This window comes from Caenorhabditis remanei, chromosome I, assembly GCF_010183535.1.
Source record: "Caenorhabditis remanei strain PX506 chromosome I, whole genome shotgun sequence".
NCBI classification, from domain to species: Eukaryota; Metazoa; Nematoda; class Chromadorea; order Rhabditida; family Rhabditidae; genus Caenorhabditis; species Caenorhabditis remanei.
In genome coordinates this window covers 13,134,490-13,159,765 of record NC_071328.1, presented here as the reverse complement: position 1 = coordinate 13,159,765, position 25,276 = coordinate 13,134,490, and the positions used below count along the sequence as shown (strand labels likewise).

At 37.2% G+C, this 25,276-nt stretch overlaps 8 protein-coding genes across 8 annotated transcripts; 4 read left to right on the top strand and 4 right to left on the bottom strand.

The window, feature by feature from the left end:
* Positions 1-579: 579 nt before the first annotated feature.
* On the top strand, positions 580-1,017 carry GCK72_002926 (uncharacterized protein; the record flags this gene model as incomplete). Its single annotated transcript, XM_053723697.1, has 1 exon — positions 580-1,017. The coding sequence occupies one exon, from the start codon at positions 580-582 to the stop codon at positions 1,015-1,017; it is 438 nt and encodes a 145-aa protein (XP_053592342.1).
* Positions 1,018-2,599: 1,582 nt separating this feature from the next.
* On the top strand, positions 2,600-3,157 carry GCK72_002925 (uncharacterized protein; the record flags this gene model as incomplete). Its single annotated transcript, XM_053723696.1, has 3 exons — positions 2,600-2,752; positions 2,801-2,981; positions 3,048-3,157. 3 exons carry the CDS (start codon positions 2,600-2,602, stop codon positions 3,155-3,157), a joined length of 444 nt encoding a protein of 147 aa, XP_053592341.1.
* Positions 3,158-3,307: 150 nt separating this feature from the next.
* GCK72_002924 (uncharacterized protein) lies at positions 3,308-3,663 on the bottom strand (the record flags this gene model as incomplete). Its single annotated transcript, XM_053723695.1, has 2 exons — positions 3,308-3,490; positions 3,535-3,663. The coding sequence occupies 2 exons, from the start codon at positions 3,661-3,663 to the stop codon at positions 3,308-3,310; spliced, it is 312 nt and encodes a 103-aa protein (XP_053592340.1).
* On the top strand, positions 3,407-8,838 carry GCK72_002923 (uncharacterized protein; the record flags this gene model as incomplete). Its single annotated transcript, XM_053723694.1, has 13 exons — positions 3,407-3,480; positions 3,543-3,558; positions 4,366-5,211; positions 5,264-5,319; positions 5,863-6,272; positions 6,869-7,146; positions 7,355-7,435; positions 7,483-7,632; positions 7,686-7,805; positions 7,848-7,928; positions 8,262-8,339; positions 8,387-8,455; positions 8,542-8,838. 13 exons carry the CDS (start codon positions 3,407-3,409, stop codon positions 8,836-8,838), a joined length of 2,556 nt encoding a protein of 851 aa, XP_053592339.1.
* A 1,364-nt stretch (positions 8,839-10,202) lies between these two features.
* On the bottom strand, positions 10,203-11,818 carry GCK72_002922 (uncharacterized protein; the record flags this gene model as incomplete). Its single annotated transcript, XM_053723693.1, has 4 exons — positions 10,203-10,392; positions 11,311-11,444; positions 11,521-11,607; positions 11,651-11,818. The coding sequence occupies 4 exons, from the start codon at positions 11,816-11,818 to the stop codon at positions 10,203-10,205; spliced, it is 579 nt and encodes a 192-aa protein (XP_053592338.1).
* A 941-nt stretch (positions 11,819-12,759) lies between these two features.
* On the bottom strand, positions 12,760-17,136 carry GCK72_002920 (uncharacterized protein; the record flags this gene model as incomplete). Its single annotated transcript, XM_053723691.1, has 6 exons — positions 12,760-12,775; positions 12,822-12,894; positions 13,767-13,896; positions 14,882-15,061; positions 16,909-16,963; positions 17,015-17,136. The coding sequence occupies 6 exons, from the start codon at positions 17,134-17,136 to the stop codon at positions 12,760-12,762; spliced, it is 576 nt and encodes a 191-aa protein (XP_053592336.1).
* GCK72_002921 (uncharacterized protein) lies at positions 13,732-15,471 on the top strand (the record flags this gene model as incomplete). The annotated part of the gene is made up of 4 exons (XM_053723692.1): positions 13,732-14,182; positions 14,234-14,635; positions 14,679-15,172; positions 15,217-15,471. 4 exons carry the CDS (start codon positions 13,732-13,734, stop codon positions 15,469-15,471), a joined length of 1,602 nt encoding a protein of 533 aa, XP_053592337.1.
* A 2,585-nt stretch (positions 17,137-19,721) lies between the features above and the next one.
* On the bottom strand, positions 19,722-23,819 carry GCK72_002919 (uncharacterized protein; the record flags this gene model as incomplete). Its single annotated transcript, XM_003095012.2, has 7 exons — positions 19,722-19,884; positions 21,042-21,175; positions 21,223-21,364; positions 22,115-22,237; positions 22,516-22,647; positions 23,039-23,171; positions 23,681-23,819. 7 exons carry the CDS (start codon positions 23,817-23,819, stop codon positions 19,722-19,724), a joined length of 966 nt encoding a protein of 321 aa, XP_003095060.2.
* Positions 23,820-25,276: the final 1,457 nt, after the last annotated feature.

Below are 25,276 nucleotides of genomic sequence, written 5' to 3'. Positions count from 1 at the left end.
TGTATTGCATTTTAAAAAGACTTTAAACATGTTTTATTCAAAGTAAAAAGTGATCAATTCAATCCAACAATTTCATAAGTGTCCTTTAGATAGTTTTTAATAAATTCGTCGTCGTTTTTCATCTGGTCGAATATATCACACAACAGGGTAAATTTGTAATTTCGGGACATCATTGCTTGAATAAAAATGCAGTATCCTCCACAGGTAACTTGGCTAGGTTTTTGTTGTTTTCGTTTGTTGCGTACCACTCTAGGAAACGTTTCCAAATACTCGTTAATGTGATGATTCGGCTTTTCTCCCAGAGAACAGAAAAAATGACAAGTTTTGAATTCATCGACGAAAACACTCTGCCAATGTCTTCCTGGTCTATTTCGAGTGTCTGTGTTTACAATAAAACCAAATCGCTTCTTCTTGGGAGTTGCGAGTCCTTTTAATTCGTCAGCACTGAAGACGCCCAAAAACGTTTTTCTCGAAAATGGATCGTTTGATAGAATGTTTTGAATCTCGTGGGAGAACATGTATAAATAGGCAAGTAGACAGCTCTCTGTTACCAGTTCTTCCTACTTTTACTCTTTTATAATGACTCCAGTACCGGTAGATTTGAGTAAAATTGACTACAAGGCTCTCCTTCGACATAATGTTCCTGGGAACGGCCACTATCTTGGTATGCGGTATCAGCGAGGAGGACAACGAGGTTCTGGACTTGGGGGAATAATATCAGCCGTTTTCCCTGCATTTCTGAAATCTTTTGCTGGTCAACAGTTGGTAACAGCAGGAAAGTCTTTGGCTTCCGAGATGGCAAATGGTAATGATTTTAAATCAAGTTTGAAAAATGTTGCGAATCAAACTTTGAAAAATTTGGCGAACCGAGGTGGTGGTAAAAAGAGAGGTGTTGGCAAAAAGAAGAAGAAGCCTGTCATCAGCCAGGGTGGACGCGGAAAAAGGATAAAAGGAGAGAGTATAGCTGTTCTGAAGCCTCATTTGGTATCCGACACGAACCGTGTTAACTTTCTCTGACAATGCTCAGCCGTATGGACCCCAAGTCTCACGATGTTATCGTTGACGAGTTGGATTTTACTTCTATGCCCGGTACTCAAGCTTGTATTCAAAACTCTCGTTGGAACGTTGTTAATCTTAAAAATGCCTATCAGCCAGACGGTCCCTGGGAATTTGTATTAACCAACAATTCAAGATCATACCTCAATCTTAAACGAACCTATCTAGTATTTACTTTCAACATTACCGATGCTGCCGGTAATGCAGTGTCTATGACAGACGAAAAGGATACTGTACGTTATGCCCCAATCAACAATATTGCCCATTCTATCGTGAAAAACTTTACTCTGCATGTGAACTCGCAACTCGTGTACCACAACTCTACGAATTATGCATACAAGGCGTATTTGGAAAATGTATTAATGTATGGACAAGAGATCAAAGATTCTACACTATCTGCAGCTGGGTTTTATCATGACCCTGCAATTGGTGACAAGGATGGTAGCGGATTTTTGAATAGAGCAAAATTGGTTAATGATGGCCAATCTGTACAAGTGGCTGCAAATATTTCCATTGATATGATGAATCAACCACGTGTTCTACTCAACTGCTGCAACGTTAAACTCACCGCGTATCCTAACAAGAGTGACTTCCTTATTGAATCTTATAACCGTGGTGCACAAACATTAAAGTTGAATATAACCGATGTATACGCGCTTGTGAACGAACTCGATTTGACTGATGGTCTTTCGAACGAATTGGAAGCGGCTCTTATTGAAAACAAACTGATCAAGTATCCTGTAATTTCTTCTCAAGTCAGATCATTCTACATTGAACCAAATCGTCTTGACGCTCCAGCTAATACCCTTTTCACTAGCAAAATGCCCCGACGGATGTTTATTGGACTGGTCTCGAGTGATTCGTATAATGGTACTCTTGGAACAAGTCCATTTGATTTCAAACCTTATGGCCTAACGAATATTCACATTGACTATTGTGGTCAGACTATACCAGGACGACCAATGAATCTCGATTATGCCAATAGCAAATATATTGAAGCGTACATTTTAATGCAAGAAGCATTGGGTCACGCTAGAAACAATATTAGCTGTAATTCAATCAGCGCCCCAATGTTTAAAGACAGTGGATATACAATATATGGTTTTGAATTGAGTCCTGTCGCCCAAGACAATACCTTGTTCGAATTAATTCGTCAGACCAACGTGAGCATCCGTATCGATTTCAAAGACAAAACCCCTTCTACTGGACTCTATTGTATAGTATATGCCGAGTTTGATCAGCTTGTTGCGTTTGACCCCCTTAGAAACCCAATATTAGACACTAATACTTGATTCGTGACGTCACCATTAAATTTGAATATTCCACTTTTTCATGTCCCCATCAAGTGATTTATCGCGACCTACATCTTTGATCGGATTAACCGTTTCAATTTCTTTGATGTTTTTGTATTAATTGATGACTTTTTCGAATAAATTTCGTAATACTAATGACGTATTTCAAAGACACGCCCATTCGTGAAGTATAAAAATGAGGCAAGAGCAGTGTATTGTATCATTATTCAAATTTGTTTCCTGTTGTTACTATGGTTTTGCCGAATTCTGGACCTCCAGCAAAGCGTTATGCACGACAAACTTCAGTCAAAGTCCCGAAAGATGTTGATGATTCCATGAAAAGGAGTGCCGCTGAGAAAACTGATGATTATATGGAATTGCAAAGTGAAGCGTTAAAGCGTAAGGTATGTTCCTTTATCGAACCTATTGTTTTTTTACCTAGTGTATTGTAGGATTATCTTCGTGAAAAGGCAAAGACAGTATCCCTGCCGACTGCCGACGATGCAGCTCTAGAACCAAAGTATATGTTTAACGAGCAAATGTTTATCGCCTATATGTGTTATGACTGCTGCCGTCAGTCTCGAAATGAAAAAACAATTCCAGTGGAAGGCGATGATGAGCGGGAGAAATTGGGTCTGTTGCATTCAAGTTTTCCAGAGATGCCCCTGACTATTTCTAAGCGACAATATTTAATTTCAGTGTTGAATTTGTGCCGGATCTGCCGTGACAACCTCAATGCACATCGACGAACTCAGTTTTTCCACCACGTGTTGCCACATATCAAGGAGAAGCATGACGCCGAAGAATGATTTTTTTCTTTTCCCCCTCATGATTATCCAATTTTTCCCCGTGATTATCCCAAGCATTTAATTTCTGTGATTTCTTATTCTAGTATCTTTTTTTTCAGTGTTTTTTTTTTATTCTCATTATAATAATAAACAATTTATTCGATAAAACGCTCAAATAAGAGATTCGATTTCGACACTTTTTTTGTCTTCTTGGTCTCCGATTTGTTCATCAGTCGATGCATCGGTGTGACGATACTTCTTCATCCAACGATGATAGGCGTAGTATCCGACAGCAACAAGGGTAGACGCGATGACAATGATGACGAGAAGGATGAGGAAGATAGGTAACGGCTTCTGAAAAATGTTTAAAAATGTATTTCCTAGATTGAAATACTTACAAATTTAGATGCGAGAGTCTTTTGGTAACAAAAGTATACGCCACTTTCTTCACTGCAGAACGATCCAACAGGGCAATATTGACAATCTGCCATTCCACACAGAGTAGAGAGAGAACTGATTTCCAGCATTGCAAACATTTTGTTTTTCTCTCAAAAAGGTCAACACTTTTTTTTTCTCCACGTGTCACGAACAATATTTGATTCTTTTCTCCTCGGGTCACGAACAGTTTTTTTTTTGACATTGAATGATTTGTCTTTTTTTCAACGTGAAGAGTTAGATTTTAATCTCGACCACCTACACAAGAATAATTTAAAAATCTTGTGTCGGTGTCCGTTCGTACATTTCTCTGTCGTCTCTCCTGTCTCTTCAATAATGTACAGTATCCCCAACTGGAAGGAACTTACCTGGGCATTATACCTACAATTGCACTCGGCCTAACAATTGGATTTCTAGGTCATGAGCATTATGAAGTGAAAATTTCAAAAATGCAAAAACTTTTTTCCTTATGTGTAAAAAGTTTTCTTTTTCTGAAATTTCTAGCCAAAATCTAAAAATGTGCAAAATTTTAATAAATTGTGAAAAAATTTGAAATTTCATTCAAAAAAATCATAATTAATAATCATAATTAATAATCATAATTAATAATCATAATGACTTATCATAACTTATCATAACATATCATAACCGCGGAGATTGTAATCTCCGCTACGGGGTATCCCTCCATAGATCTTATCTCCGACACGGTGTATCCCTCCATTTTCGGAGATCTTATCTCATGATGACTCATCGGGGGGGAGAATTTTTGTCCCAAACACTACACTAACGTCCAGGCGATTACAACGTTGAAAACTGAACTGTGGCTGAATAATATCAAGGTTGGTTCAATTGCTGCAGCTGGAACATGGATTCAGGAAACTGGTCTCATTGGAGCGATGAAGTGCATCCAAAAAACCGATTCTGCGAAGATTCCGGAATTGAATCCAGTGGCCAAGAGTCTTTCTTCCCTGAACTCACAGAGCCCACTCGTGGAATCGACGGCAAAACAAGTCAAATCCCTTGAAAATCTTGTGACCGAATGGAACAAAATCGCGGCAACTCTTCCGAAAGTGGTTCGATTGAAGCGCTCTTCTCCAGACTTCACATATGCCAAAACAGCTGCGAAAGATCTCGGTGACGCCTCTTCAGTGATTGGAAAGATGAGTGATTCGTTGAAAATGAAGGATGATCTTATGAAGTTGATCGAAGGAAGTTCCACGATCGATTCGGCAATTGATGGGATCACGGATTCGACGAAAAATGATCAGTTGAAGAAGATGTGGAATCAGGAGTCAATCAGTGCGCTCAAGGAGAATCTGGAGACGGCGAAGAAGGTTTCTGATGAGGTTGCGAAGATGGAAGACGTCAAGAATATCTCCGACTTCAAAATTCCATTCGAACTGGCTGCCGGTGTCAAAGAATCCCAAATCGACTTCAAGGATCTGGCCGATTCGTTGGATGGAAAGATCAGCGATCAGAACTTGGCTACAAGTCTGAAATCATTGGGACCAATCGATTTGAGATTTGCCGGTTACGAGAAGTCAAAGATTGGAAAGGTTCTTGAAGAGCTCGAATCATACTTCGATTCAATCTTCGCTGTGAAGCCAGAAGTTTTGCCGCAAAAAGATACTGATCCATGCGTGAGTTTCTTAGAACTGCTTAATTTTTAATTTTTATATCTTAATTTTACAGGCCACAAAAGATTGCAACGCTGCACCGACAACCGAAGCATCGTCTTCATCGACGACGTAAGTTTATTGAGAAATTGTTTTTTGTGAGATATTTCGAAACCGGGACAAACATTCCATTTCATTTTTTCAAAGCTAATACAGTAGCGTGCAATGAGCAATACAATTTTGATGTTTTCAGTTGAATATGCGCAACTTTGAGAGTGTGTCATGGTATCACTGATTGTCCCATAAAGTAAATTTTTAATGGATCAAAAAATGTAGTTTAATTTTATAGTTGACACCTTTTCTGTAGGGGCAGTCTCTCGCAATTTAGGTATCAACAAAGTAATTTCTCTCTCAAATCGATCAACCAGTGCAAAATATAGTGATAACTTTCTAGGGAGTGTCCGTACAAAAAAGTTATCAATTACAAAAATGAACCTCTACCTTTGTTCTGTATGATTCATACAGAATTTGCTTTGTGGGACAATCGTGATCCCGTAACAACCTCTCAAAGTGGAGCATTTTCAACCGAAAAGACCTGAATTGAAGGTATATCTCATTGCCCACTACTGTAGCTCTTCTTTCCTTTTTTACTCTTTATTTATTCATTTTCTTCAGATGGTTGGTCATTGGAGGCGTCGTTGCTCTTGCCTTTGTGATAGCTTTGGTCTTTTGCTATTTCTGCCGTGCAAAAATTCCGCTTTTCAATAAGAAGAAGCCAGATGATTCGAAAGAGAAGAAGGGTGGAAAACCTGATCGGAAAAAGCGGACTTCCTCGAAGAAATCGAAGAACTCAACAGTCTCAAAAAACTCGACGGTCTCCACGAACTCAAAGGGATCGAAGAGTTCTGAGATCTCGGGAGATCCAAAGAATAAACCGACGACGGTTAAGATTCCGAAGAAATCGGGGGAGAAAGGAAAGAAAAAAGGAAAGGCAATCGATGAAGAAGTTGCGGATCCTGCTGCCAAGTTGAGGCCAATAAAGTCTGTCGGAAAAGAAGCAAATTATGAAGCGCACGCAGATGACAGTGAGTTCCGGGGACTTTATGTTAGAAATCTTTTTGAATTTTTTTCTTTTTTTATCGACATAAAAATGCAAACAATGCATAAAATTGGAATAGTGAATAAAATTATATTGCAAAAATGTATTAAATGGGGGTCCTTTACCTAGTGTGTGCTTTCAAAAATATTTGTTTCGAAAAATTTTGAATTGGAAAGAGTTTTTGAGGATTTTTTCGAAATTTTCCAAGCTTTTCGAAAAAGGTTTTTTTATCTTCTGGAAGTTTTTAGAAGATTCTGGAAATTTGGGAAAAAATCTGGAAAGAGTGATTTTGCTTGAGAATATACTGTTTAGGATTCCGGAGCACATTTCTGTTGGTCCTCGGATAAGTTGGTTCTGCCACTTGATTTGTTCTTTCACGAAACATTTCACGAAAAATCAGGATTTTTTAACAACAAATGCATCCTTTCCAGATTTTTCCAGAAATTTCCAGAATCTTCTAGAAACTTCCAGAAATTCCCAAAAACCCCAGTACTTTTTCGAAAATCTTCGAAAAATTTCTCGAAAAAAAAAATTTAGGAAAAATTATGTTACGATTTACTTTCAACTTTTGATACTTTTCAGAAGGAGTGAGGGTTTGTATCATCCAAAAATCCAAAAAACAAAAGACGAAGAAGGTCATTAAAAAGAAGGAGAAAGGGACGAATAAAACACAGCCACAACCTTCTCTGGACGACCAAGATGCACCAAATTCAGCTCAGTATGAGGGATTGGATGATGTACTGGAGGATTTTGAGGATCAAACCGAAGAAAAGTGCGATAAACGTACGCATGATTTAGCACAACTGGGTTGCCCGCCCCACCTTATTAGAAAAGAGAATCAGAGGCAGAGAGACAATGTTGTAAGTCATATTTTTAAAATGTATTTTGAATTTTTTTATTCTGATAACTTTTTCAAACTTTTTAATTTTGAAAATAAGATTTAGAATCTATTTTCAAGATGAATCAAGAGAAAAAAATAGAAAACCGTTTTTTTAAACTTTCATCTGATTTGGAAAATCGAAAATATTTCTTGAAATTGAATTTTTCACTACAGACTACACATTTCAGATTGATCATAAAAATTTGAATTTCCATAATAAAAAGAACGCCGAGAGATGCCAAAACACGTCTTGCTGGCCTGCAGCATCCGTATGTTTCTATTTAATTTTTTGGGGGTTCGATTCACTTTTTTTCAGTTTTTGAGAGACTTTGCCGACGAGAGTGATGAGGAAATTGAAAAGAATGATGAGGATATAGATAAGTATTTTGCCGACTTCCGAAAAAAGGAGACGAAAATGAAGAACGACTTCTATTACCTCAATTGCACAAATCCTGAACTCACACTGGTTTGTTTTCTGTTTTGAAATGTTGAGGTCTATCAATTATCGATTGATTGCAGGACTGCAGTGCAGACATGATGAGTTTGGAGGAGATTGAGGACGCTGTGAATAGAATTGAACAAAAAGCGCTTTCAACTGCAAGAGATGTATCTCAAAAGACTCTCGACAAAACTGCAGAGGTCTGTCTAATTTCAAATTTTTCAGTCATATTTTCTTTTCAGTCTATCATATCCGAATCTGCATCAACAAAACAAATTACTTCGAGCTCTTCACGAAAGAGAACTGGTTCGGATATTGAGACAGTGAGTTGGATCGGAATGGGGCAGGGAAATACTTTAGCTTAAATTTATTCGCTCGCCACAGTTCTTACAACTGCGCTCCGAAGTGTGTCGTGCTAATAAACAAATTTAGTGAAATTATGAGTTTTTCGGTCGGGGAAAAGTTCGCTTAAAAATTGGGATAACGCGTTTTCCTGGCTAAGAGACGTTTTGAAACCATGGCTCACACCAAAAGTGAAAAAATCAGTGAAATTGAACAAAAAATTTTCCGACTTTTAAGTAATTTTTTTCACTTTTGGTTTCGAAATGTCTGGTGTCGAAACGCCGATTTCCTCACTAACTATTTCTATTTTCCAGACGAATTCTTCACTTTCTTCCATCGTAAAGCGAGAAACTGGTGTCTTCAAATGGAAGCCGAATTGTTTCTGGAATTTGGTAAGTTAATATTTATATTTTATGGATCAAAATCTCAAAATTTTCAGTTTAAACGGACTGGAAAGAGTAACGATCACGAGGGCATTGAGGAGGAAGAAACTGAAACTGAAATCGAGGTAAGAGGGGTTTCTGACATAAAAAAGGAATAAAAAAGGAATAAAAAAGGAACTTTTGACATCTCATTAACATCTTTGATATTTAGATACCCAATTCTAACTATTCCCAGATTCCACCGACTCTTCTCGACCAACTTCCACTTGACCATCCGAATACCGTTTTTCATCACAATAGAAATGGCTTGATATTGATGAAGGAGCCGAACCAACCCACAGTTGTTATTCATAACAAACCATACGACCCCCAAACACTCCGTGATATCGAGGATTCTGATTACGACAGTTATGAATATACCATCTGGACTGATGACGAAGAAGCACTGGATCCCAAGGATGTTGTGGAACCAAATCGTTGGTGGTGGAGAAGACTTTTGTGGATCTAATTTTAACTTCTTGTCTCAATTACTTGTTCTTTTTATGATTGAAAATCAGATTCATGGTCAGGGATTAAAATTTAAAAATTAATTAGATTTATGTGTTTTTGAATAAAAATTGATAGAGTTTAAAGTGAAAAATTCCAGAAAAATGTTGGCTAATTTCTAGCCGGACTCTCTAGAAACGTTATTTATTTATTTATACTTGAAAAGGACTCGCACAGGGGTTCAAAACGCAAGGTCACATAAACGCGCTCCGTCTCACAGCGGTTGGCACCGTGCCAAAAACAGACTTGGCTGAGTGCCAAGTTCAAGTTTAGCGTGTGTTTGTTGTATCTTTCAATGAAAAACGCGACGCACACGCATCGCGATCGAAGCGGTAAATTCAAAACTTTTCGTTGCGGACCTTACGCCTCGCACCCCTGTGCTCTCGTCACGTATTCTTCAAGATCAAATTACAAGTAAAGCTCTGTGAATGATCTACATACCTTCCAAAAGATGGTACAACAGTACTGGATTTAAAGAATACGACTAAGCAACAGGTTGCATTTGACCATTTTGATATTGACTTCACTTTTGATACATTTGAATTGGTTCGAAATGTTTTAAAAATCCGTCTCCCAAACCCAAAAATGCTCTTCTCAAAATTTGTCGTTGTTTATCTTCACTTCTTTGTTTTGTCCTCGCAAAGCTAGGTGATCTTTTTTATTATTTTATTTGACTGATTCACTAAAATTTCGAACTTTAACTATTTTGAAAATGTTTTGATCTTTTCCTAATTCTGAACTTTTCCTCAACTTTTACCAATATTGAGATTTTCCAAACTAATCAGTGTATTATTCTACCACGTACCAGCCTAGAATGCCAAAATTCAAAATTGGGAGATGAGGAAATTTTATTCCGATTTTTCCACTAGAGGTCATTCATACGTTTTTATCTTTCTCATCTCGCATGAGAGTAGTTGTGGGCGGGCCGTTATTGTTTAAGTGGGCCAGGAATAATTGCCAGGAATACATTTGTACTCCTAGTGGTTGTCATACATACACATTGTTCCTGACTAGTTTCTTCCCCTCATTTCACTAAACGTATCCCGTTGTCTGATAGCCTCTACTCATTCAGGCCTTTCTACTCTTCTATTAATTTGTTCAATGCGATCTTGTCTGACTTCTTATTCTCAATGCGATCTTGTCTGACTACACAGGCCATTCAGAACTGCTCCACCTTCTTCTAGTGAAGTTTAATTTTGATTTTACTTTTTTTAGATTTTGTTGTTTTTACATAGCTTGCAATGGTTTTTTTTTCGAAATAAACTAAACATGTAAATTCAAAAAATGTATTTACAGACAGTTCTAAATAAATTTGATCTCTCTCTTTCACAATTTCGAGTTCCCTCCATTCCTGAGTCTCTCCACTCTCTGCAAGAACTCGTCCATTCTCTCCAAATACAATTTTGGATGCTTTTTGAAGTGTTCCACGTGTGCACTATCTTTCAGACGGGTAGTTATGACATCTCTCCGTTTGTCAGATCGATGGGCGGCTAGCTCGTTGAATGACGAGATTTCTCTGAAAGAATTCATTTTAGTGAGGAAGGAGGGAACGTTGAGAGTGTTTGTAGCAAATTTTGTGGTGTAGATCAAACCTAGCTCTACATTTTTCCAGCTCGACGCGATTTTTACAACCGCCATCCACCGAAATCCCCTTGTCTCTTTTTCTCTGAATCTCTCAATTTCGCACACTATTTACTTCGGTTTTGGTAGAGCGCGGTTGTGAGAAGCGAGGCGTGATAATAGTTTCAGTCTCATCCGACTCTCCCGTTTAACATTTCAGGGTTTCATCAAGAATTTAAAGAAAACACTTAATTTTCAAGTGCACGGTCTCCCACACTACGAAAAAGAACGATTTTTTCACGTTTTAATTCAATTCTTTTTTTTGCACTGAAAATCCAGTATTTTCAGGTTTTGAGTCGTCACAATTGATGAAAAGAGGTCTCATTCATCAGAATTTTAGAAAATACAATTTTCTATCTTATGAGCCAAAAAACGTGAATTTTGGTCAGATTTTGACTTTTTTGATACGGAAAAACGGGTTTTCTGACATTTAATCCAATATTTATTTTACTTACTTTTTTTTTAACCTTTTCTTCAATTTTTGTTCAAAAATATTGTTTTTTTGCCAAAAGAGTTATACACATTTTTCTAAAAATAGGTTTTTCTGTATCAAAAAAGTTAAAATCTGACCAAAATTCAAGTTTTCCGGCTCATATGATAAAGAATTGTATTTTGGATGGATGGGACATTTTTCAATTAATTTCGACGTCTGAATACCTGAAAATACTGGATTTTCAGTGCAGAAAATAAAAGAATTGATTTTTTTGCAGTTTTATTTGGCCGTGTTGGAGACCGTGAAGTAGTAAAATTTCTACTCAAGTTGAACTCAATTTTCCTAATTAAAAAAATCTTCAATCTCTCTTCCAAGACTCACTCCGCCGAACAAACAATATCAGCATCCGAGAAAACCGAGAAGATAATCTTCGGCAAGTGAGGGTGATTCAGTAGATAATGGAATGGTGACGCGTCTTCAGATGTCACAATTCCAGCTCTTATCATCAATTCGTCCTGAAATCAGAGTTCTTGATTTTCAGCCGATAAGCTCCGCTCCCTCAGTAAAAAGGGGCGGAGCCAAATAGATTACCATAAGAAGGCGCGATCCGAATCGAGTGGTCTCCCATTTCTTGTAGATTCGATAGACGTTTCCAACGATGAAGTTGGAGTTTTTGATCTACAAAATTTTGATCTTTTTGATCTACATTTCCCTGACCTACCAATCCATCATAAACATGATTCATAACCAAAGAATGTTTATACATATTCTCAAATGAAAACGTGAAACACGCGGGACAAGAATCCAAAAATATCCCATCACACTTCTCGATGGCCTTCAACTCTGGATATTCTGAATCCAGTGACGTCAGTGTTAAGAATCCATTCATTGAGAACACGTGGAATATGATACGATTCGATGGGGATAGGAGTACGGTATCCAGAGTTTTCGCAAGGTTCTCCACTTCTCGACCTCCCTGAAATAAGTGAAGTGCGTCGAAGGCACGCCAGCGGAAATAATTCTCCGTGTGATATGATACCAAGAACTGGCAGACACGAAAGTAATAATTGTTATCACTAACAAGGGAAGTTCATGAAGAGGCGGGTTGAACTTTTTCTAAAAATTTTACCCCTGGTACTTTCGACTCTGCTGATTCCAAAACTACAAAAAAAATCAGCGAAATGCTCACGTGGACCGAGTTATGAGCCGTCAAACTTTTTGGTTTTTTTCCTATGGTTAAGAATTTCCCGTGAACTTTTCACATACCGAAGAGTGTACGGAAACATATCCTCTACATTTTCATCGGTGGTTTCACAGGTAGTTGGCCAGCGACGAAATACGGACCATATACGCGTCCGCGCCGGACTCAAAAAGAAGTAGCTAAGGACGATATGTGTGCGTCATATACGGTCCGTGTCGAGTCCGCGCGCCGAAAAAGTCGCTTCTCTTCCTCCCACCGCCAGCCCCCTCCCTACTTTTGTTTCCCGGTTGAGATCGTCATTTAACAAGGAAGATTAGTGATAAAATTACTATTTTATTTAAAGAAAGATAAAAGGAACATTGAAAATAATGATAATAAGAAGAAAACATAGCAAATTAGACATAAAAATCACAAGTTTGTCAGGCAGTCGTGTCCTTTAAATCCAACGAAATCCAATTGTCGTAGAAGCAATATTCAGTCGTTGATTTCCGTTTTTTCCCTTTGTATTTCTGAAAAAAATCAATTAATTGCGGAATAAAAAATATTTATTCAGTTAACTTACTTTCGAAAAAGGGTTCCTCCTCCGAACAAATACAGATGTCGTGTTTGAGAAGGAGTTCCGGCCAATTTTATCGAATTTCCTCACTGAAAAATTTATTTTGAATAGAGAATGTTGAATACTATCACAAACCTCTGAGGAAATCGAAGAATTGGTTCCATTTCAGCTATCGCCGCTGTTTCTCTTTTTGGGATCATCGGACTGACTGAAAACATACTAAATTTTCGATCATTCACAGTTAAATGCGAGAATTTTTCACGGAAAAAATTAATTAAAAGAAATTTCAATATAAAAAACATAAAGAAAGGCGACACTTTCGAAAAATAGGGAAAGAAACGTAAAAGCTCCGTAAATGATTAAAAAATTATCATTATCCGAGAGGAGTCCGAGAGCTTCGGAAGAGCTGCTGCAAGCGGCCGCCGCGGCCAGTCCATACGGACTATTTCGCCAATCCATATACGGTCCGCGCTGAGTCCGCGCGCGAACTTCCACCCTCCACTTCCCCCTTCTTTCCCGAAGTCCACACTGCGTCCATATAGAGTCCGCAGCGGGCCATATTTCCGCCACGGACTCTATACGGACGGAAAATGAGACTGAATCCGCATGCGGACCGCACGCCAACTACCTGTGTTGGTAAAGTGGTAGAAGGTTCGGCTAGTGGGTGGGAGGTTGTGAGTTCGGTTCTAGTCTATGCCAACGTTTTTTGGTTTTTTTTCTATATTTTGGTTTTTTTTTCAAGTCATAATATCTAGTTCCAGTCAACTTTTTTTGAATATTTTCAACATTTTTTACTTGTTTTAGTATGTTTTCAAACGTTTTTTAACAAAAATATCACATTTTATTTTTGAAGACATAATCACAATTCTGCCATCAGAAGATAGTGAGAATTTTTTCCAACATTTTTCCTAAATATATATTTTTTTTTCGTTTTTTGACTTTGACCTCTCGTGACAAATTGAGGCGGATGAGTTGTCGGATGAGTTGGAAATACGCAATAGTTTCGTATAAAAGGCATATGAAATCCACTAGACGACATTCAAATATGACTTCCATTCCCCTTATTCTTGCCTATATTACCTCCATCATGGTTCATGATCGTAAGAAAGTTCCGAGACTTGATAGACGCGACCAGAAGTTTGCCGACCGAATTGTCACGTTGATTCAACAACATGAGGAAGAAGAACTTGAGGTTACCACCGAAACAAGTCTGACGAGCACTGATTATGACGAATTGGATGATGACTATGATGTAGAATCGGATATGGAGCAACAGGAGCAGGAATTCAACGGAATTGGCGCACCAAAAGTGGTATTGTTTGGTAAAATTCTAGTGGCAATTGATCGAGTATGGGACGCAATCCGATTTTATCGACTTCCTGGCTTTAACAATAATGGATCCCCGAAAAGAAGAAAACCGAGTTGCATGTTTTCAAAATTCAAGTTTTTGAAAAATGAGAAGGATCTGGGGAAACTTGTTGTTTATGAAAAAGCGGGTAATTCTTTTCTTTTTCCTCCTAAATATGTATATTGAATATGATTTTAAGGAGAAATAAAACCGGACCGTAGATCAATTCTGGCTTTTATTTCTGATCAATTATACGAAAGAACATTGACTGCCATCAACTCTGGTCATATTCTACATGATTCGGTTCTTCGTTCTATGATTTCCGAGATAATATCAGAATTTCAAATTGAAACCACTTTCTATGGATCTCATGGATGGCTCAATAACTGGAAAAGAGCTCACAGAATTTCATCACGCAGCATAACAACTTTTACATCCAGAAAGCGATTCACAGAGAAAGATAAAATGGCGGAAAAAATGAATGCATTCGTGAAGCACGCCCGTGAAGAATTCCAAAAGTACGACCCACTTCGCGTCTACAATATGGACCAAAGCGGTTTCCAAAAGGAACTCTACACCAAAAGGACCCTGACAAACACTGGTACTAATCTTTCAAGTCGATTCCATTACTTCAGTTTTTACAGGCGTCCAGACAGTCGAAGTGGTAACTACTGGGATTTCGCATAGCTATACCGTGTTGCCAATGATTCGACTGGATGGACTGCTACATCCTAAGCTGTACGTAGTCTTTGCTGAACCCACTGGGGAGTTTCCGAGAAACAATCCACCAGTGGACACCGACAATTTGGTATTGAGAGCGGCAAAGGGTCATATTATGGGAAAGGACCTGATGGCTGACTTTTTTGACAGTGTAGTATTTGCCGATGATGTGGAGGATGATATTCTTTGTATGGGTGACTCTTGGCCATGTTGGAGGAGAAATGACATCATCGACTCTGTCCGACCCCCACAGAAGAAGATCAAACTCATAATTATTCCTCCTGGTGCCACTGGACAAATCCAACCTCTGGATATTGGGATCTTCCGAACTTTCAAGAAGTTCATGAAGAACTTAACGGAGTATGCTCAACGAAATCACCCGGAGTTTCTTCCCCATCAACGAAACAGCATCATACTGGTAAACAGATAATGTGGAACTCCGACTCATAATTTCATTTCCAGATGCTGAGCCAAACATATTGGATGTTGGGTTCTCCTATATTTCAAGAGTGGCGCTTATATGCGTGGTATGCTGGTGGATATGTTGATAGTTGTCCACCTCGAGCTGATAAACCAACAGACTTTTGTTTCAATCGCAAAGTCTACGGAAAATGCGAATCACCAGGATGCAAAAGGCTTTCAATGATTCAGTGCCCGTTCTGTTCCACAAATATCTGCTTTCAAGAGATGATAATTGAGCAACACAGATGTGTTTGAGCCAGAATAAATGTTGGAAAAAATTCTCACTATCTTCTGATGGCAGAATTGTGATTATGTCTTCAAAAATAAAATGTGATATTTTTGTTAAAAAACGTTTGAAAACATACTAAAACAAGTAAAAAATGTTGAAAATATTCAAAAAAAGTTGACTGGAACTAGATATTATGACTTGAAAAAAAAACCAAAATATAGAAAAAAAACCAAAAAACGTTGGCATAGACTAGAACCGAACTCACAACCTCCCACCCACTAGCCGAACCTTCTACCACTTTACCAAACCACCGATGAAAATGTAGAGGATATGTTTCCGTACACTCTTCGGTATGTGAAAAGTTCACGGGAAATTCTTAACCATAGGAAAAAAACCAAAAAGTTTGACGGCTCATAACTCGGTCCACGTGAGCATTTCGCTGATTTTTTTTGTAGTTTTGGAATCAGCAGAGTCGAAAGTACCAGGGGTAAAATTTTTAGAAAAAGTTCAACCCGCCTCTTCATGAACTTCCCTGTAAGAACGTCAGAGGGGAATGATAAGGAAAAAGTAGAAAGGGAATTTTGTTTCGTTGAAATTGGAAATAGTTTTGGATTGTTCTAGACTATAGTATGTCTGTCTGGGGGTTTTTTTTGTTTCCGGATTTTTCAAAAATTCTAAATCCGTTGAGGTTTACTGGTATAGAAAACTACGGTCTATGCTGAACATCGATTAACTTTGAGAGCGCGTCACGTGGCCAGTTTTTATCGGACTGTTGAACATTTTAATGCAAAATGAAGATCAAATCCAAGGCTTTATTTTTGTAGTTGACAACTTTTTGATAGCTCCGCCCACTTTTAAGATATACGCCTTTGAAGATACACTGACAAAAACATGTTATACTGACAAAACTGGTCAGTGTAACTTTAAAAACCTCTTTTTTTCAATATTTTTTTATTGTTTAGGGGATATCTAAGATCTCAAAATCTAGAATAACTGTCATAAAGTTGTCAACTACAAAAATGAAAAGGGGAACATTTTACACATTTTGTTAGTTGACAACTTTTTGATAGCTATTCTAGTTTCTGAGATATTTGTCTTCAAAGACAGTAGACTTCGGCGGCGAGGGTGAAATACTGCGAGAGACGCAGAGAAAACAGATTGTCTGATTTCTCTGCGTCTCTCTTTATTGTTTCCTTTCTTTGAAGGCGTGTATCTCAGAATCTAGAGAAGGTATCAGAAAGTTTACAACTAACAAAATGTGTGAAATTTTCTCCTTTTTATTTTTGCAGTTGACAACTTTTTGATAGCTATTCTAGATTTTGAGATATTGGTGAAACTCTCCCAAAACTTCAATGCTCCACATCTATTGACCCGTCAGAGCTACTAAAAAGTTACAAATTTACAAAATATTTATAATTTTCAGTTCTACATTTTTTTAATTAAGCAGATACGACACTCCTTACCTTAGTCCCCCATCCCTTCGCAGCAGCTAGCGCTGTGTATTGCACTGTCGTATACCTACAAAACCAAATTATAGTTACCAGGAGATAATTAACCTCTTCTAATTACCCCTTCTTCTGATAGACACCCGCATACTTTGCCACATTCTTGTCGGCAGCTCCCGCCCATCCAAGTAACGTCACAATTGTGTCATTCCTTCCATGGGTTACGATAGGCTTCGGATTCTGCATGAATTTGGCTGAAAAATAAAAAGAATTTAAAAATACGGGCGGTCTGAATGAGGAACTGTACAAACAAGTCGCGAGAACTGAAATTCTATCAAACTGGACACCCCAACTCTCTCGAAGTGAGGTTATCAGTGTAGACAGTCGGAGAGCATTAAGCAGAAAATGGGTGGAAAACTGTACAGTTTTCGATTCGGTGATACTGATAACAGAGAGGTAAAACAAAGAACATTTGTGAGAGAGAGAGAGACTTTGGAGTGTATGGGGAAGTGAAATTGGTTGATTGACAGATGGGAGACAGTGTCATGTATGGGGCTACGTTTTAAAATGTTAATAATCTGGAAAGACCAAAGTCACGGCTACATTTTTGTAGTTGACAACTTTTTGGTAGCTATTCGAGATTTTGAGATATGAGCTCTTAAAGATAACCGACTTAAAGTACGAGGGAGAGAAGTCGGTGAAGTTTGAGACAGCGTCACGGTGCCAGGTTTTGTCGGACGATTGAAAATTTTATTGCAAAATGAAGATCAAGTCAAGATCTTTATTTTTGTAGTTGACAACTTCTTAGTAGCTATTCTAGGTTTTCAGATATGCTCCTTCAAAGACAAGAGACTGCAAGTACGAGGAAGAGACGCATAGAAACGAGGATGTATGACTTCTCTGCGTCTCACTTTATCGCTTCTTGTCTTTGAAGACGTTTATCTCAGAAACTAGAATAGATACAAAAAAGTGGTCAACTAACAAAAAATGTAAAATTTCATCTAGATTATTTTTGTAGTTTACAACATTTCAGTAGCTATTTTAGATTTTGAGATATTCGTCTTCAAAGACAAACCACTCAAAGTGAGAGAGAGAGACGCAGAGAAGCGAGGGTGTATGACTTTTCTGCGCTCTCCTGGTTTTCTAATTTAAAAAATAGTCGTAAACTAGTAATACAATGTTATTTACACTATTTTTATTCTTAACAAATTTCTTATAATGGTTTTTAAGACACATTGGTTCTAACAAAACGAGCTTCCTTCTCAAATTTCAGATACTTGTCTTTAAAAGCTCATATCTCAAACACTTTGAACTATATTGAATATATGTAAACTACAAAAATGATCTACATAAAATTTGGTACATTTTTGTAGTTGACAAGTTTTTGATAGCTCCGCCCACTTTTGAGATATGCGTCTTCAAAGAGAATATTGTCAATCGGAGGATTTACGGTAACAAGGCACTAGAATGAAACCGATAGACATTGAAAGAATGAGTATCTGGAATTGAAATATTCTAAAATGCTCATTGATGCTTTCCAACTCTTTTCTGATTGACAGGTGCTCGATGGATAGTAAGATAGTAAAATGAGAGTGAAGTGTGACTGCTCTTCTGGAATGTTCGTCTCATACAACTTGTTCAAATTATCAAATATCAATCACAGAGACTTCAAAGTAGAAAAGAAGAGAAAATTATCAAACTACAAAATCATCAATTTGTTATAAGTGGTGAGACCGAATTTGACCAATTTCTGGCTAGAAAGGGGTTATTTCTTCCGCCAAAAACTAATTTTCCACTGTAATTCGTATCCAGCTGATTGAGACCTTTTAGAAAAGTATAATCCACGAGGTTACGATATGCGCCTTTACACGGGGGTACTGTAGTTTTCGTGGTGGGACCCAACTGGAACGGAATGTGGGCATGATTATACTTTTCTGAAAGCTCTCAGCGAGCTGAATTAGAATATCATAATCAATTTCGAAAGGCAAATTCTGAAAAAAGTTTGCAATTAATTTGGAACGAAATAAGCCATTTAAAAAAACCAAAAAGTCAATAAAACCTCCCCGAATGATAAAGACAGAAAACGTACCAAAACTGCGTCTCGCTATCATATTGATCATCTTCTGGGACGCCGTGTTCTTCTTATCAAATGTTCTCTAGATGAGAGGGGGATATTGATTAGAGACCACGTTGTAGTTATATAATAAAGTTCACGCTTATTTTTCAATTCAAAAGGATATTTCAGGGGGTAAATCTACACAATTTATTGACACAGCACCCGGGAAAATACATAAAACATAACTGGGGGGGAAGAGAGAACTCAGGTCGAAATGGTAATGTAAAATACATACTTGTCAAGGCCAGGCTTCAAAAAATTTACTAATTTTTTCAATTTTTTTTTTTGACATTTTTTAAATTTTCATCGAAAATGTGATCATTTTTTCATTTTTTTTCAAAAATGTGAACATGCTTTCAGTTTTTCAACAAAAATGTGAGCATTTTTTCAATTTTTTCAAAATTTTTTTGAGATTTGTTCTATTTTAACGAAAATGTGAACATTTTTTTGAATTTTTCATAAAAAATTTGAAAATTTTCTCAATTTTTCATCGAAAATGTGACCATTTTGATGATTTTTCAGAATTTCCTCTAATTCTGAATGCTAGTCGAGAATTTGACTTTTTCGCAAACTTTTTTTTTCAAAAAATTCAAAAAATTTGAATTTTGGCGCCAATTACCGGGGCCTTGACAAGTATGGTAAAATATCATTTCGACCTAAAAATACAAAATGAAAAGACCCGTTTCAAAAAACATAAAATCATTGGAAATCCAATTTATTTATAAGTCGCCTCGACGTGTCTCACGAATTGAAGACAGGCGGTACGGTACTCTTCGGGATGAGTTCGAATGTGTGCCACGTGTTCCGAGTCGACGAAATCAATGGATGTCACCGAATTGCCCTTTTCTTTTTGTTTGTTGATGAACTTCTCGACGTGTCTGGAAATGATAAAAAGGGCATTTTCAGACTATTTGCAACATGTAACAAGATAGTGTGCAAGCTGACAGATTGGTCGCCGGGGGCAGGATACGGGCGGTCTTGAATTAATGAAAATTTCGAAAAATTTTTGGACTGGCTCCGCCCATAGAAGAATCTATGGGAATCTGTATAAAAGAGACAATCCTGGCCTAGGATCCGCCAATTCGGCTATCACACTGACCAACCGATTACAGTGACCATTTTACACTGACCATTTTACACTGACCACATTCTGTTACCATTGGGTATAAAACGCAGTCGCTGGCCTAGAATCCGTCAACTCGACCATTGTGTGATCATAGCTAAAACGAGTGCTACCGTAATATTTTGGAGGAAAATTTGAAAATTTTCGATTTTCAAGGGATTTTCATCAATTATTATCGATTGCTCGGCACGGTTCTTACAACCGCGCTCTTCCGAATCCTAAGAAAATTGTGTGCGAAATTGAGAGATTCTGAGAAAAAGAGACATTTTTCAAGGGCATTTCTGTAGAGCGCAGTTGTAATGATTGTGCCGAGCTAACACGAAAAAAAAAACGTAAAACTTGAATTTGGAATTCAGCCAAGTCTTTTTGGCACCATGCCAACCGTTGTGCGACGGATCGCGTTTTGACGACCTTACTCCTTGCACTGCTGTGCGTTAACTAATTATTTTTCCCAGAAAAACACGGGTACGGAAATTTGTTTCACTTCATTTTCTATTTTTCATTGAAAACGTGAACATTTTTGCTGATTTTTCAGAATTTCTTCTGATGCTAAATCATACTCGAAAATCTGACTTTTTCGCGAAAAAATTTCAAAAATTCGAGAAATTCGAAAAACATTTAATTTTCAACTTTGGCGCCAATTATCTCATTCTTAAGTAATTTTTTAGTCTCGGTTTCGAAATTTCTGGTTCCCAAATGTCTCAAAGTCTGATACTGGACTCCGCCCCCTTTTCACATTCCTTAAACTTTTTTTGGTCGTTTTTTCCGAGATTTTGACTCGATTTTTGCCTATAGATTTGCTGAAAATGGGCGGAGCCTGATCTAAAACTTTGGTCGTTTTTCTGATATTTTGACTCTGATTTTTGTCTATAAAACCGCTGAAAATGGGCGGAGTCTCTGATCGGAACTCACTTCGCCTTAATCATGGTGTCGGCTTTTGAATATAAATATAATTGATCTCTTGGAAGAGTGATATGTGTTTGAAGATAATAATAGATTGACATGAACGAACGGAGGAATGGAATCATTGCGAGCAGTGGAATTTGCTGAAAAATAAATTTTTTTTTTTTTGGAAATTTTCTGATTCTGTTACCAAAGTGCCTCTCAAATTGAGATACCAAGTGAGGAGTGAAATTCTCGTCTGTTCACTGATCCATCGTTCCAATGCATCGATTGGAGGCGTGGAGATGACCATTGCGGTGGCGTCTTGTTTTCCGTACGGGCGGGATGGCGCACTGCAAACATTTTTTTTGGAAGATTTTCATACATTTTTCGCTATTCTTTTCAGACTTGTCACGGGCCGGGCCGTTTTGAAACTTTTTTGAAAAAAGTTTGAATTTTTTTTGACATTTTTTGAACATTTTTCGGAAAAAGTATAGTTTTTAACCAAAACTTAAAAATTGAATCAAAATATGAATATTTATGATAATTTCAGCATTTTCACTCTATTTTTTCGAAAAATTTCAAAAAATTCTAGTAAAAAACATACTTGCAAATCGGGCCGAAACGGGCCGACACGGGCCGGCGCGTAACTCGCGTCAAACTCAATATTATGAGCTCAAAAATATACCAAAATGTAGATCTCGACGAGTTCTATGTTTGTGGCCTACTACGGGCCGGATGGCTATTCGTTAATGTGCCGCGGGCCGGGAAAAAGTTCCAAAAAACGCGAAAATGGCCAAAAAGCCTTTCTAGGTATATTTTTGAGCTCATAATATTGAGTTTGACGCGAGTTACGCGCCGGCCCGTGTCGGCCCGTTTCGGCCCGATTTGCAAGTATGGTAAAAAATGGGTACCCACTTTGGAGTCCGGGAGAAAATTCGGCTCGGCCCGATTTTTGATAAGTCTGAGTTTTTAGGGACTTTTTACAACAAAATAAGGCCAAATTCATCTTCTAAAAATGTCATTTTATTCCACTTTTCGCCTTCCGATCAACCCAATTATTCTCTTTTTTTCTTCATTGTCTCCTCAAAAACGCCTCTTACCTATCAAAAATGATTCCCTTAATTCTGTCTCTCAACTGTGGTTTCTCTTCAGCTTCAGTCCATTTCCAAAATGAAATCAGTCCACGGACACCGTTCATTGAAAACGAGTGCACAACGATTGGGCTGAAAATTGAATAGTTTCTTTCACAGTTTTTACAACTGCGCTCCACCGAAATGCACTTGAAAAATGTCTCTTTTTTTCTGAGTCTCTCAATTTCGCACACAATTTTCTTCGGTTTCGGTAGAGCGCGGTTGCAAGAATCGTGTCGTGCTAATATCAATTTTTTTTCCAATTTTTTCTCAAAAATGTGAAAATTTCTTCTAATACTGAATTATAGTCGAAATTTTGACTTTTTCTGCGGAAAAAATTAGAAAAATTGAAAAAATGTTCGAGCCCTTACCACTGTGCAAAAGATCTGAAATCTCCAGGTTTCGCATCGATTGCTCTGAATAATGGAGACATGTAGAAGCCGACACGTGAATTCGGTATACTGTAGTGATAGCATGGAGGGCAAAGCGAGACGACGCGGTAGCTGAAATTCAAATTTCAGCGAGAAAAACTGAACTTTTAAAGTCAAAATCCTTTTTTTTTTCGAAAATTGATTTAAAAAAAGTGAAAGTTGTCGCAATTTATCTATCCAAGATCTCAGTTTTACATAATTTTTAGCGGTTTTTTGCAAAATTGTTTTTTAAAACTGGAAAATGTCGTCTTTCCTCTTTTTGCGATGAAAAAGGTGGAAATTTTCGAATTTTTTGTTTGAAAATACTACATTTTCTTTTAAAATCTTTTTTTTTTGGAAAAAATGGAAAAAAAATGTAAAAATTGTGTAATTTTTCTATCAAAAATCGCATTTTTCGCAAAATTTCTTTCAAAATTATATATTTTTTAGAAATATTTTTCGCAAAATTATTCAAAAAATGTACCCCTCATCATTATAAATCTTGATATATTTATCAATATGCTTCGGATTTGCTCCCGCCCATCCAACCATCAGAATCACTGGTTTCTTCTCATCGTGATGACTGTCGCCGAGTACTAGGGAGTCCACTGTCATGTCTGAAACATAGGGAATATCTTGATTTTGACAAAATCTTTGTGGTAAAACATATTTTTACCAAAAACTTCATTTCTAATCGAAGAAAAATTTAATCTTTCGGAAAAAGACTCGTAAATTTCAGATTTTTCGTAGCAACTTGCATATTTGGAGTGATTTTCATTATTTTTTTCTATTTTTCAAGGATAAATTCAGTTTTTCCTTTATTTTAATTAAAAAACCATCATTCATCAAAGAAAAGTTAATTTTTTGACAAAAAATCCAAAAATTCCACATTTTTTCGTCGCAAAATGAGGAAAGACAACATTTTTCAGTTTTCAAGAATATTTCTGGAAAAAGGTGAAAAGATGACAAAAATTTTGCGAAAACCCGATAAAAATCATGAAAAATGGGATTTTAGATAGAAAAATTGCAAAATTGGAGCAAATTTTACTCTTTTTCTCAATTTTTAAACGAAAAATTTTTTTTTTTCATCATTTTTCGGATAAATAAACATTTTTCGTTCAAAAACCTTGCGATTTCGGCAAATGAATTTGCATTTTCGGCTCAGGAACGTGTCGAGTGAAGTAGTCTCTCTTCTGAATACTTCCAGAAGACGTCGCCGTCGTCGACGCCACGATTTTCGGTAGAATTCGTCGTGTGGCAAGCATTCTGGAATGAATATTGAACAAATTTTCAGAGAAGTACCAATAGAAAAATAGAATAAAGCGAGGAAATCACATTTTTCCCCTGAAAAAAGCGAAAAAATAACAAAAATTTCTCATTCTTTTTAATAAATTCAAATTTCACTATTCGACAATCGAAAAAAAAGCGAATATTCAGCGAAAAGTTAGGCAAAAAAACAAAAAAGACACATAACGGAGAGAATTTCTGTCCGCATTCAAACCGTCCGTCCTCCGTCTGCGTCTCTCTCACTCAACACACATTGTAAACATCTCTCATTTGTCTGCGTCTCTCTGTGAGGAGAGATAGCAAAGAGAAATAACGGGTTCAAATGGGTCAAATTCTTCTTTTTAACAGGGAAATGCTGGGTAAAATGAGGGGAAAATGAATTCGAATTAATACGATAATACTAATACTTAAAATCATACTTGTCAAGGCACGGCTTCAAAAATTTGCCAATTTTTTGAAATTTTTATCGAAAATGTGAAAATTTTGATGATTTATCACAATTTCCTCTAATTCTGAACACTAGTCGGAAATTTGACTTTTTGCAAGAAAAATTTTCAAAAAATTCGAAAATTTTGAAATTTGAACTTTGGCGCCAAGTGCCCGTGCCTTGACAAGTATGCTAAAAATTATAATAATGATATATAATTCTTCTTTTTGACAGGGTTTGAGTTAATACTATGAGAATACTTGGCATGGCTCGCTCCTCACAACCGCGCTCTATCGAAACCGAAGAAAGTTGTGTGCGAAATTGAGAGACTCAGAGAAAAATAGACATTTTCAAGGGCATTTCGGTGGAGCGCAGTTGTAGGAACTGTGGCGTGCTAAATATAATAATTATAATGATATAAACAGATGATTAGGAATACTGTAAATAATATGTGAAAATTTTTAGAAAAAATTATCATCCCCAGAAGTTGCTGTCTTTAAGCATCGGAAGTGAATCGTATCTCGGTTTCTTTGGTGGTGGCGCAGTGCTCGTACTCGGTTGTGACCAATCGATGTCGTCGTCGTAGTCGTAATCGGGAATTGCTGGAAATTTCAGATTTTTAGGTATTTATCGATGAAAAAGTACCGTGAGACTGTGACGGCTGATCCATTGAGCAGGATGGTTGTTCTTCTGGTTCGGATACATTGTTGTTCTCTGAAATTTCAGAAAAAAACGTTTCGGTATTTATTAACTTGGCATAGCTCTTACAACTGCGCTCCACCGAAATCCCCTTGAAAAATGTCTATTTTTCTCTGAGTCTCTCAATTTCGCTCACAATTTTCTTCGGTTTCGGTAGAGCGCAGTTGTAAGAAGTCAGAATTTTCTCTAATTCTGAATGATAGTCTCTGGAAGCAATTTGGCCCTCGGAAAACTCGTTTTTCCAATTTTTCTGTCAAAAATTTCACAGAAATCTGCTCAATTTTTATGCCGTTATATATTCGTGTAGAT